Source organism: Centruroides vittatus, unplaced genomic scaffold (assembly GCF_030686945.1).
Source record: "Centruroides vittatus isolate TY-2023 unplaced genomic scaffold, ASM3068694v2 contig_1276, whole genome shotgun sequence".
Lineage (NCBI taxonomy): Eukaryota > Metazoa > Arthropoda > Arachnida > Scorpiones > Buthidae > Centruroides > Centruroides vittatus.
In genome coordinates, this window is record NW_027120815.1 from 905351 (window position 1) to 919762 (window position 14412).

At 26.7% G+C, this 14412-nt stretch overlaps 2 protein-coding genes across 3 annotated transcripts in view; both read left to right on the forward strand.

Annotated features, from left to right (window-relative positions):
• Positions 1-1369: 1369 nt before the first annotated feature.
• LOC136989143 (BTB/POZ domain-containing protein 2-like) lies at positions 1370-3092 on the forward strand. 2 transcript variants are annotated; one of them, XM_067287250.1, is made up of 3 exons: positions 1370-1486; positions 1577-1828; positions 1914-3092. In XM_067287250.1, the coding sequence occupies exons 2-3, from the start codon at positions 1581-1583 to the stop codon at positions 3034-3036; spliced, it is 1371 nt and encodes a 456-aa protein (XP_067143351.1). In that variant the 5' UTR covers positions 1370-1486; positions 1577-1580; the 3' UTR covers positions 3037-3092. The 2 variants fall into 2 exon arrangements, with proteins under 2 accessions (XP_067143351.1, XP_067143344.1); XM_067287243.1 differs by having other exon boundaries at positions 1425-1501.
• A 102-nt stretch (positions 3093-3194) lies between these two features.
• LOC136989020 (quinone oxidoreductase-like protein 1) overlaps positions 3195-14412 on the forward strand; it is a 41358-nt gene continuing 30140 nt past the window's right edge. The window contains exon 1 of the mRNA XM_067287047.1: positions 3195-3347. Coding sequence (XP_067143148.1) covers positions 3285-3347 — 63 coding nt within the window. The 5' untranslated portion in view covers positions 3195-3284. The remainder of the gene's footprint in view (positions 3348-14412) is intronic.

Sequence of the window (14412 nt, forward strand, 5' to 3'; positions counted from 1 at the left end):
AATTGGAAATTGAGTGAAAATTGAGCTACAAAATTTTTATGTAGAAGACACTAGAATATCAATTGTTTAGTTTTTTGAAAAGTGGTTTCGTCAGTTTAGACAAGGCCAAGTTGTGTTGGAAGAACTATACTACAATCAAATATTTACGTTTCTATACATTTTATTCACGTTCCATTCCCATGGGAATTTTGCGGCAAACAGGGTCCTTGTGCATCTTTACTCTCAGGGCACATCTTTAAAAATAGCCCTCAGACGTTCTCCAAAATCCAATTCTATGAGAGATACGCCTAACTGGCAACAAGGTCATAGCAAATATCGATTTATTTTCGATGCATCTAGAGCAAGAAATATCGATGTTTCGTTGTCGCATTTATGTATCACACAATACTATTTAAATGTATCACACGATACTACTTATTAATATAGATCTGTGTTTTTCAACCTTTTTTACTTCACGGCACACTTGAACTTATAATTTACATAATTAACATTAAGTCTTAATTTGCATTTAAAAGTGAAATGATAATTACCTTTAAAAACCTGCACCAATGTCCCACAGTTTGCAAGTTAAAATAATATGAACTAAATATGAACAATTACAGATACATTTTAAATGAAATAACCCGGTGTTATGCATATATTAATACGTTTCAAAAATTTTCGCGGCACACGGGTTGAAAATCAATCATAGATTGTTAATTCAAATGCCTCCGTTTTAAAAATTTATCTAGAGAATTTGAATTCATTATACTCGAGTTGTCATACAGTTGTCAAAAATTTCGTATTTTTTCAGTTTTCGGTGTAATCTTCGTATTCTCAAACATCGATAGATGTTTCTCATTCTTCATTTTTTCTATTTATCTTTTTGTTTACAGAGTTTACAGACATTTAATTCTAATCAAAAACATTGATTAGAATTAAACGAGCAATTATTTATTGTGACATCGTCACAATGCCGGGCTGCAATTTTTAATCCTATTCTTAATTTATTTAATTTAAAATATATGCTCTCCATCTCAAATTAGTAGTGTCTTTCCCCTGTACATCACACTTTTCCTGATAACAACAGAGTCGTGCAGGTCATCTAGGTAATTTTATTCCGTGGAAAAGTTTTAAATTAAAATCATATGCCTTCCTAGACCTGAAGTTCGTATAGAGTTAATAAAGGATAAAGGAGTAATGCTCTAATTCGAACTATTCATGATAAATTTTAAAAGTCCAGGTCGGATTTGAACCCGGATCTTTCACAATTATAAGACGATGATATAATTTGACAATGTAATTCTAAAATATTACATTTCATATATGTTTAAATTGAATTTTCAAACAATGAATTAACTTATTTATTAATCCATTTATAATACATAATGTTTAATTATTAAATAATAATAATTTTAAAACAATTTTATGATTAATAATGCATCATTAACAATTAATATTTCAATAAGTTTTTATTAATATAAGTGAAATTTTAACAAAAAATTGGGTAATTGTTTTTACTGTATGTCAATTTTTTTTATTACTTTATAATAAATAATTAATTTCAAATGTAATCAATGTGTATTGTTTAATTTAGAAAAATGTCTTCTTGGCAATCGCAAATACATAATATCTCGGATTTAATGCAACACGTAATGCAGACTAAGAAGTTGGCCGATGTTACTTTCAGAGTAGGCCAAGAACCGAATCAGAAGATAATCACCGCTCATAAATTCTTAATTGCAAGCAGAAGCGACGTTTTTGAGAAAATGTTTTATGAATCTTCTTGCCCTGCAACCGAAATCCCATTGACTGACATTAAACCGGATATTTTCGAAATAATGCTCAAGTTAGCTTTTTATTTTAATATTGTTATAGTCTGTCTGTTAATAACTTGAATATGGCATCTAACAATTTTGTCTTGACTGTTTTAGATATATTTACACTGAGAAACTAGTAGTGAACACCTTCGATGAAGCTATTCAAACTTGTCGCTTAGCTGCTAAGTATAACGTTGTCCAATTAGTGGCATTATGCAAGACCAATATAGAAAAACAACTTTGCCAGAACAACGTGTGCTTGGCTTTAGAATTAGCTATTGCTCTTAACGATAAGGATTTCATACATATTTGTGAAGATATAATTTCTAAGTACAGTCAAGAAGTGTTTGAATCTGAAACTTTCTTATCATCTCCGATAGATGTGGTCAAAAGTATCATGATGCAAACCGCAATGAATATACCCAACGAACTTTACTTGTTCGAAGTTGGTTTGAAATGGGCGAAGACAAATATAATTAGAAGTCAAAACAATTCATCTCCCGAAGCGATGAGAACTTTAATGAATCCTTTACTTCCATGCATTAGATTTCTTAGTATGAAGCACGAAGACATTTTTAAAAGTCCCGCAACGAGTGGTGTATTGAATAGTGAAGAAATTATGAAAATCGGAATGACTATTTCTGGATCCGAAGGTGTATCATTACCTACTTGGTGCAACCACGAGAAGAACCCCAGAAAACGTCTCTCAGTAACAACACCAGAGGCAATTAAGAAAATTATTAAAACAGATGATATGTCTTCACTCATTTCGTCTTACAGTATTATAGAGTTGCATCATAATTGCTTGGGTGATAGCGACAGAATTAGCTCTCTGGATATCAATGAAATATTTAGTATCGAGTGCATGATATCATTCGATGCCGATGCGATCTTATTCGGTTTTAGTTTCTGCGTTAGATATAACAGCGTTTGCAATGCAGAATTATACATGGCACAAGGAAAGGATGTTTGCCGCCCTATAAAATGTTTGGGAAACGTCAACGAGAGTTTCAATTCATCCAAACAAATTTATAATCACAGAATGGTTATTGCCGATCCGATAAAAATGAAACGCAATGAATGGTATTACGCAAAAGTTTGCACAGAGGATCCAGTGGACATATGCATCCGTTCTGTTCCGGTCATAAATACAGTTAACACCCCCGACGTAACATTCAACATACGATACATTAACATCAAAAACGATAGTCATTTTCATCAAGTATATTACAAATGATTTTATTCGATTCTTTACGCGAAAAAAATTTTTTTTATCGTTCTGTATATAAATTTCACGACATAAAATAATATTTAAAAATTTAATTTCAAAAAAATATTTTTTTATAATATCTATTACTAAATTGTGGTGTGTCGCTCCTATCGCTTACTTCTCGTCTGCACTCGCTCCTCCTATACAATTGTATTTACCGGTCGTTGCGTCACACTTCGATTTCTGCATGTAGAGATCGAACAGCAAAGACAAACATGAAGTCCATATTTAAAGACGTTTGCGATACTTACACGAAAAGATATCTAGTGGAAGATAATGTAAGTGACTAAAACGTTAAATTTTGCAGTAATGTTTTGAAAGGCGTGATCCTATTCCACATAAAATATATTTTATAGACGATCTATACCGGTATTTACATAAATATCCCATATTTATGTACGAAGATTACCGTTTGACGTGTAAAGTGGGCGAGCATTTATTTACAAACAGTTTTTTAAGCTATAGGATTAGATTGATTGATATGTATAGAAATATAAAACGATTGTCGATTACTTTGCCTACGATGATCATCTGTCATGTTTAAAAGATTCCTGTCAATTATTTAAAGTTGAAAATTTCAAAATTGAAATTATGTATTTATAAAATTCCACTTTCTGTTCACTTCTTACTGTTGTAATACAGCGAAAGCTTAACAAATTGTGGAGAAAGTAATGAAAAAAAAAAATCTCATTCGCTATGAATGTATGTGTTTATAATGTAACTCCTGTTATTAGATTTCCTCTCGTATCTTATCGTTAAGTGGTTTGTTATATTGAGTAAGGTGATATCTATTCCGCTTCTGTTGTCTGTATCTGCAGTTCTTGAGCTTTTTTAGTTTCTATTGTACAGCAAAATGGGTAACGTTTCTCTGGTATGTGTCGTGTATGAACAATACATTAAATCTGTGTTTTTCGACCTTTTCTTTGTCACAGACGGGTGTGGACCAAGTAATTATGTGTGACTATGAATTATACTTGTTAATTCTAAAGCTGGAACTATTATTTAGTATTTAGACTATACTTATTAAACTTATATATGCTTTTCTAGAGTTACTGTGTGTAACAGTATGTACGGTAACTGTAAATTTACCATTTAAATGTTGCTCGTAATCGACTCTTCTGGCTTCGGTACTATCAAATATTTTTCTGTGGACCCTGAGATGTTTTTTGGACTGGCAGTTGAAAAACACTGCTTTAAATTATGTACAGCTATGTATTACAACAAAAAAACACACCTTTAAAATTCCAGAAATGAAATTTACTAAACGTTTTCAATCAGTTTAACTGATCTTCTTCAGTTACATTGCTGGATTTTTAAAGGTATGTTTTGTTTTAGGTTGTAATTTATATATCCAATTGATGCAAAATGTATGGATATAGCTGTGTATCATAACTGTTACCCTATAGATCTAGCCTAGCTATTAGCTGATCATGAATGTAATAAATAGTGGTACAAATTCCTTCTTATTTTTAATATATACTTTCATAATATTTGTGGCACATTTAGCTGTCTCTTGTGGTATATTGGTATGCCTTGGTGCGTGTTTGAGAACTGCTGGTCTATATACGAATGTTATCTGAATAAGATAAATCCTAAAAAGCACCAAATAGAAGATTTAAACAATTAAAAACTGATATTTGATTAAAAGTTTTTAGAATTAGTATTTAATAAACTTTTTTTAAAGTTTTTTTTCTTGATTACCTTAATGCTACAAAGAAAATTAAAACATTTTTTAAATAATAGTAATTTTTATTATTTTTTAAAATTATAGTTATTAGTTTTAGAAACACCGAGTTTTGAAATGGAATTTGCTTTTAAAAGTTTCAAACTAAATGATCAAAGTTAGGAAGTTCTGCGATGTTTTTGATCATTTATTTAATATTTTATAAGTGCAATTTATATAATTTCTAATATAAAAAAGGAACTACTTCCAAGTTGACTAATGTATTTCGGGAAAGCTTTGCTTACTGTTTATTTATTTAAGAACATGAATGAAACTAAGGAAATTGTATTAACTTCCTGAGTTTCAGTGTGTACTTTTCGTACATGTACTAAACAAACTATGCTGGTTAAGTACAATTTAAGTTTTTGGAGTGACCTTTTAAATTGTTCTCTACCATAAAAAAATTACAGTTTTATGGATTTTTAAAAGATAATCCACTTATTTTGTTCTTTTAAACCGGAAAATTGCCAAAAAACTATTCTGGCAGAAATCCAGAATACAATAGAAACTATTTTTCATGAGATTTATGAATTATCATTCTCTCTCTAATATATAAATATTAAAAATAAAACAAAAAAATCAATGATTATATTTAGGTTAATTAGAACAAACAGGATATCAATAAATAAAAATTTTTAATGCAGAAGTTTATAAATTTCTTTATAAAGCATTTAAATTGGATGACATTTGATAAAACTAACTGAATATTTTAAAGTCATTTAAAATAACTAAAATCTTTCAATAATTTAGATTTTTACATTGTCAGTAATTATAAAAATTTAATTTTTGTATTATAAAGTAATAAATGTAGTCATAAAAAAACTTTTTTAATAAAAAAATTTGTCTTTAAATAGATCCTTTAAAGAAAAATGTCTTAACATAAAAGAAACTTTTAAATTTTCGTTTTTAAATCATTTTCACGTACAGATATTATATGTAATCATGATTTAAATTTTTCTATATTAGTTAACTTAAATACTTTAATGATTAACATGAAAAAGCTTTACAGCTATACATTAATAAATATTGTTTCTTTTAGCAAAATGAAACAACTGTTAATAATTTTATTTTTTCAATAATAAATAATGTAAAACATGTTTTAATGGTTAACATGAAAAACCTATTTTGTTATATGGGATCAAATATTGTTCTTGTAGCAAAATGAAGCAGTTAAGTAGAAAAATGAATTATGTTCAAACTTAATCCATCTTGCTTGAAGATATGCTGAAAGATATTAAGAGATTATTTTATTTTTGTTGCAGTGATAAAAGTTATTGATTCAGTAATGGCATATCAATTTTCCATTAATATATTTTTTATTTTTAAAATGTATAGTTAGATTTTTTTGTAAATATAATAATCGATATTCGAATATATTTAAATATTGATTTTAGATTTGATAAATGCTTTAATCAGAAAACAATAGAAAACAGTGTCATGTAGCTGTAGTTAATGATTGAATTTTAAAAGTAAATTGATGTCAGGAGTCATTATTCATCTGATTATCAGTTAAATGAATAATTTGAAGTAGAAAATATTAATGGAAGTTATGTGAATTTTATTTTTAAGTATCATTTACTTTTTAAGTTATTAAAAATTATTAAAATAATATAGATTCAGAGCCATTGAGAGAAGGGAGCTAGAGAATTTTCCTTAAGGACTTGTAAGGATTCCTGTCCCTATAAAATTAATGTTACTTTTATTAACAGAAAATAAAATCTTTAAGACTGCTTTTTATTAATAAAGAAACATTCTACATATTTAATTTGTTCAAAAATAAAAGGCTAAAGAGGCCCATTCTATCCACAGACTCCATACAAGTTCTTGACAGCCCTGACACTATACAATATGCATAAAAATACTGTATTTTAATATTATAATGAAATCAATAAAATTAATAGATGTACTTTCATTATTGATTAGCAAGCTAATTTATTTATTTTTATTGTAAATAAGAGGATATTAGTTTATTTTATTAAAAATCAATAAAGTACTTTACAAATATAGTAATATTTACTATTATTGCTTTAACCTTTTAGATTATTTAACAATTTATTTTTATTTAGCAATAACTGTATATTTATGTCATTAAACAAGAAGTAATTTTTGAAAGGTGTCTTTTTTTTATACCTCTACGAACAATTATTTATTGTTACATCGTCACAATAAATAATTGTTTGTAGAGGCTGCAATTTTAATTATATTTTTATATATTTCATTTAAAATATATTTTTTCCACTTCAAATTAGTAGTGGCTTGCCCCTGTACATCATACTTTTCCTTTAACATTTGTGTCATTCAGGTCATCTATTAACAGATTTCAGAGAAAAGTTTTGAATTGAAATAACATGACTTCCAGTTTACATTAGAAGTTCGTATATAGTTAATTGGGGTCTTTTGCCCCAAGGTATCTATGTCTGGTTTTGAATTTCATCTATCTAATTCCGTTCTTGAGATTAAGGAAAGACAACAGACTAATGACAGTGGGAATTTGTCTACAATTTTTTCAAATTGCAGCCCAATAAAAATTTAAATAATTTTTTAAGTTATGACTTTAGATGTAAAGAAAAAATTAAGAATACATTTGATTATTTCTGTATATTGCAGTTACTGTTCTTTAATAATTAATATATTCAGGACAAATTTCTAAATTTTGAACATAAAACTGAGTGTAAAATTTTATTTTCATAAAGATGATATATTTTTTCTTGTTTCAAAAAATTTTATTCCATACCAATTTATATCTTTTTCATTATAATATATTTCTTTATATCATTACATAAAAAACCTTTAGTATATTGATTTGATAATATGATACAAAAAAAATAAACTATAAAAAGTGTTTATCATTTTTTATAGTTTATCAAGTTTAAAAATAGTAATTTTAACTTCAAAAAAAATTTATAACTAAAATTATATAAAGTAAAGACCTTTTAAAATGCAGTAGTTTTTTTTATACTTATACTGCACTTTTATGTAAAATTTAATTTATTAATTATAACATTCTCTACGATTGAGTTTATTATGAAATTAGAATATTACAAACATAAATTATATAATAACAAAAAATTAAGTGTTAATAATATCAGTTTTATTTTATGTATTTAAAAAAGAAACTAGTGCTATTAAAACTTTAACTTTTATAGTTTATAAACATAATAAATAATGTAATGATCAGCAATAAGGAGATATCTTTTGAAAGTTAATTTAATTTTCATTTAATTGATGTAGCAGTGTTCATTATCATTACAGAAAAGCTTTAATTAAATAGAAATATGCTTAACATTATAAACTTTTAATCAAAAACTTATGTTGTCTTTCATATTACCCTATAATAAATATAAATCTCTTGTGATTTCACAATAACAACCACACCCTATCTGTTTGAGACAAAATATATCTTTCGTGTATTATGCAGAAATTTGTATCAGAAATGTTAATGAAGGTTATGTAATAAACTAATGGATTGGTCTACCTATAAAAATTGATTATATTTTTATATGTCCTTTTTTTAAGATGGAATATTACATAATACAGTAAGATACATGATATTTAGTTTTAACAATTAATTATTACTAATATGATATGATAATTTTTTAATTTGTTAATATGTTGGTTTTAGTAATGGGTTAAAAAAAGAAGGAAAGATAGTTTTTAAATATTTTAAGTATAAACATCACATAACCCGATTCTTGATTAATACCAAATGATCTTGCTTGATTATATTGGGTTATATTATGGCTACATTTAATAATTAGAGTAATTTTTCCTAGTGGTGGATGATTAAGTTGCTATCAAATAATTTAATATTTAATTTAGAAAGTTCTGGAGGCAAAGAATTGGCTATATCCAAAAGTAACCAGTATGATTATTTCTAAATTGTAAATAGTTCTCGAGGTGAAGATCAGACTGACTGACCGGTAGTGTAACTGGCAACATGTCCACAATGTAAGCAGGCATTGCAGATTTCAGTCCTGCTCTGGGCCAATTCTTTTCTTCCAGAACTTTCTAAATTAAATATTAAATATAAATTTTTGTATAATTATTAGATTTATTATGAGATGGTGACTTACTTGCGTGCCTCTAAGCAAAATTACTATGTATTTAATTATTAAATGTAGCTATAATACAGCCTGTAAACTCAGGCAGGTCATTTGGTTTTAAATATTTTTGATTAAAAAATATAAACTGTTGCTTGAATTATACATATATTACTTAAAATAATCTGTAAAATAATCAGGCTGTTTGGTTTAATGTGAAAATTTAAGTAATATTTACAATCTAAGTAGTATAACCATAAATTTTTAAAAATTTTATTAATAGATAGATTTAAACTATCAATCACTTATTAAATCAGAAATATTTTTGACCATCAGTTTAATATTAGCTGCTTAATAACAGAGTAACTTCTAAATTTGACAAATTTGATTTGCATTGAAAGAAAATATAAGATGAAATTTAATAGTGTAATAGAATTATACACTTAGTCTAATATTCTAAAATCTAATAACCTTCATCAAAAGTTTTATTTCATAAATTTATAATTTATATTTTTAAATCCTAATTTCACACAGTAAAATATAAGTTTAAATTTTAAATTCATATCACAGTAAATCAGGCTTTTCGGAGCCAGTGTATCTATATATAATCTCATGAATTTCTATTGATAAATCATACATGGATAGCATCAGTTACACATAAATTTTTAAAATGTGTATAGTGAAATGTGTTATAAATCCATTGATAAATCACTCATTTGGTTTTTCCTAACATATGCAATATAATGAGTACCATTGTACTGACAATTGTGATTGCACTCCTTTTTATAAATATAATTCAACAAGATCAGATAAAGTTGGGAAAACAGGTATTAGTGATGAGTTTGGAAATATATTTTTCTATTTAATGTATGTAATGTATTAATAATATATTAATTTCTTAGTTCTAAACTAATCAATTTACCATTAACAGTGGATGAAGTTGTAGGAATACCAATGCTTTGACCTAGTTAACAGGCCATCGTTCATCTATCATCTTCCTTCAACTTCATTCAATCATTTGTAAAACATGCATTAATTAATTCAGGAGATTATCTAGGAATGCAGAATATGTCTAATTGCACAAACAAGGTTTGAAGAAAATTAAAGCTGTTCCAGGGAAATTTACAGTAGTAAAATAATAATAAGGCAATAGCAATAAAAGTGGTAAAAAGGAATAATATCTTGGCTAATACTATAGACATTAATTGGAGCAATTTGTCAAAATTCAGGGATCGTGTGTTTTAAAAATAACATATTGGAACATTGTTTATTTTGTTTCTGTCAATTCAGTAACTTGTAATATATCTGTTTAGTTATGCACTTGCAGTATGGACAAATTGGTCTTGGTTATAGGAAAATGGTTTCAATTTTCATGAAAAACTGAGAACAAAACAAAGCTTAAAAAAAGGTACCAAAAAAAAGCAAATCCATTTTTATTCTGAAACTTTTTCAACACTATTTAATTGGTGAAATTTTTTCAGAATGAAATGCTCACTCATTTTCCCACATGGAAAATTTTCAAATTAATAAACTGCATTTAAAAACTTTTCTAAATTGTGTTGATTAAATAGCTAAATAGAAGTTTTATCATCATTTTATTAAACATTTTCTTTTATTTTTCATAGATATGGTTTGATGTTAATATTTTTAATTTTATAATCAATTTTAAAACATTATAAAAAAATATGATTGCATTTTCAAAAAATATAATAATGATAAAGCCAGTCAAAAACTCTAAAAAGTTGTTACTATTTTGCACATCTAATAATTTTTCAAAAAAAAAAATTGCATGATACTAAATTAACCACATGCCTGTACAATTAAGTGATGTACTTTAAATTGTAAATTTAACAATTATAAGTTAGTGATTATGAGACAACCATTGAAAATACTTGACATCCTTCAGTTATTTTTAATTTATGGATGTTTAGGTATATATGAATTTTCCATTTTTATGAAAAGCTAAATGGACTAAAAATGTTTGGAAACTACTAATCTAGATACTGTATATAATTCTAATTTATAATCTGTACATTGAAATCATTCTTTTAAAAAATATTTGGAATAAACATACAACAAATGAGCAATTATTTATTGTGACATCGTCACAATGCAGAGCTGCAATTTTTGATCGTACTTTTTTAATTTATTTAATTTAAAATATATGCTTTTCACTTTAAATTGATAGTGTTTTCCCCTGTACATCATACTTTTCCTGTTAGCAATAGTCATGCTAGTTATCTATTAACTTCTTTCAGGGGAAAAGTTTTGAATTGAAATAACGTGACTTCCGGTTTACATTGGAAATTCATATATAGTTAATCAGGGCCTCCTGTCCCTAAGCTTTCCATATCTGGTCTCATCTTTCATCTATCTAGCTCCATTCTCAAGATTAATTAAGGAAAAATGAATGGATGGATGGACGACAGTGGGAATTTATAGGTCTACAGTTTTTTCAAATTGCAGCACAAAACTAAAGATTTACTTTTGTCCTGAATTTTCAGTTTTTTGTTGTATGTTTATCATTATTTTCCAGTTATTTGAGATAGTATATTTGGAATATATTGAAAAACATTACACAAAATAGTCTTAATATAATTGCTTAAATAAGATGGTATTTACATGTTTTTTTTATATAGTTTTTGTAGTATTAAATATTATTATTATTGTTCATACGTTATATTAAAGATCAGTAATTAAATTAACTGAAGTCAATTTTTTTTAATATTAAAAACTTTGAATGTGTATACTCATATTTAGTATAAGTTCATTATTGATAGCTATATGTATATGAAAATATTAATTAAATTTACTGAAATATATATTATACTTTTGTAAATTGAACATATATAAAATGTGAGGTGCATTCAGAAAGTAAGTACCATTTGTCTATTTAAAAAAGTAGGCATTTGAAACAAAAATTATTTAATTACCATTAAATTATACATAGCTTAATCTACTTTTCAACATAATTACCATGCAAATTCAGGCACTTATCATATCTTGGCACTAAATTGAAGGTACTCTGTTCATAAAATTCCATTGCCTGGGACTCAAATTATTTCTGGATGTTGCAGTTACATGTATCACGTGGCAAATCAGTGTTTCATCACTAATGACAATACTTTTCTAAAATCCATTTCTTTTTTTTCGTACTACTGCAAAAATTATAAGGCTGATTCCCTGCATTTTGTTTTGTGAATGTCCATTATTATTTTTGACATCCATCTCAAACACAGCTTTTTGAAGTGCAAGTGTTTAGTGACAGTTTCATGCAGCAAAGATCTTGAAATGTCAGGAAATTGTGAACTATCTATTGGAATGAATCTTCTCTTCAACATTGTGCAGCAAGTCTTTATTGACTAGGAATGCCAGCCACTTGTCACAAACCTTGTCCCTTCTTTGTTAAACATTCTAACCCACTTCATCATTATACCTTCACTTATCACGTTTAGTCCATAAATTTTACGTGATTGAACACTTCTTGCACTCAAAAACCTAAGACCAGTCATATTTTACAACTGGCAGACTGCTCTATTGTTTTGAACATTATAACTGATGCTTAGCGATCCTTAATGTGAACAAAAAAAAACAAACATGGCTCGATTACTTTGTTCTTGACTGGAAGAAGTAACTATACGTGCACAACAATGGTACTTTCTGGACAAACCTTGTAGTAATACAGTAATATAGTATATTGTTATACTGCGCACAAACTTTAAAAGCTTAGATTAATTGGAAATTTTAAAGAAGGTTGAGAAGTCAATGCTATTAAAATTGCATTAATTCAAAAAAATTTTAAGTGTTTTGGAAAATAACAAAATAGATATTGTGAATCTTTTCTTGTTACTCAAGAAGAAGTAATAGGTAGAAATGTACTGTACCAGTAATATATTGTGATGAGGCTGGATCAAAATATAATCTTTCTTTAATAATTTCTAAATTTGTAACAGCAGATTTGTTAAAGAATTGATTTGAAGAAAAAGTCTAGGACATTTATACTGTCATAGAGAAAGTTGATTATACTGTAATTGTCAGTAGACACTTGATATAATGATATATCATCAGATCATATTATTATTATTGTTATATATTAGTAGGTTAGTGAATTAAGTTTCCACTGATAGATTGACCTCATTTTTTTTTATTGCATAGAGATTATGTTCTAACATATACTTTATATTAAAAAATTAATATTTGTTTTCTTTATATCTTCTGTGTATTTTACAATACAAAAAAATATGTGAAATAAATGAAATTATTATATATTATTAAATGTTTTGTTCAATTAACTGTGAAAAATATTTCTCTAGAAATAATTTAAAAATTTACACAAAATGTTATGTAAATAGTTTATTACTGTTAAGTGAATTTGGAACTAGTAAATCATCTTTTTGATTTAAGATTTTTATTTAATATCTCTCAGATTTAACAGAACGATTTATTTGTCCAAGACTAATATTGGTCTAATCCAGTAAAATTTTAGCACTATAGAAAAATATATACAATTAATGAAACAGAAAATTTATTTTTATAAATATTGACAAATTTTTACATAGAACAGTTTAGAAAAATGTTTGACATGAGCAAAATAATCTATATAAATCTGTTTCAGTTAACTTGAAATTTTTGATTAGCATTCTAAAAGATGATTGAACTGTAATATACAAATTATAATCTGGTATAATCTTAAAAATTAAATACAGTATTTCCAAATAATTTATGGTTACATAGTGATATCATTTAGCTGATTTGCACTGGTTTGGCCAAACCTGTTAAAAAAAATATGTGGTCTTCAAATTGGTTACTGAAAAAACATTGTTGTATGAGAATGGCTATATTAATGGGCTGAGGGAAGTATGATGGCCATTTTATCAATTCCCTATCATCTGGACTGTTCTGACTGTGAGGACAATGATTATGTCAGGGTACATATACAAATTGATGAGATGGAATATTTTTGGTATTTTTTTGTTTTCACCAAGTTGAAATGTATAAAAATCCTATGTAGTTTTTTACTTGCAGACCTGTGTTATGAATGTATGAACAAATGAACCAGTAAATGTATAAATCCAATTTTTAATTGATACCAAATGTAAGAGACATCATTTCATGCTCTACTAAAAAGTACAGTCACTCACTTGACCTAACCGTGGCACAGAAAACAAGAAATTGGGTTAATTATCCATTCTGCTCATATGCAAAATGTTATATTAGGATTAGTTAAAGCATGTCTAAATAAAGTGGGTAAACGTAAAGAACAATTCAATATTGAAACAGATCAGAGGAAAGTAAGAAAGCATTGCATAGTTACTGATAAAACTATAGCAGCTATGATAGCACCTTTAGCAAAAAAAATACAATATGCAAATTGAGATTTGAAAGTTATACTCTATCATACAGATAGTTAAAACAGACAGAGGCAATGCAGGATGTTAAAAAAAAACCAGGAATTTATACAAAATCAAATTTGGAAAATATTAATCTCATACCAGCTAATTCTCATTCTAATAATACTTTGAGTATTATTAGAATTGAGAACAATGTTTCATCTACATAATAGGAAAAATATCTGATCAT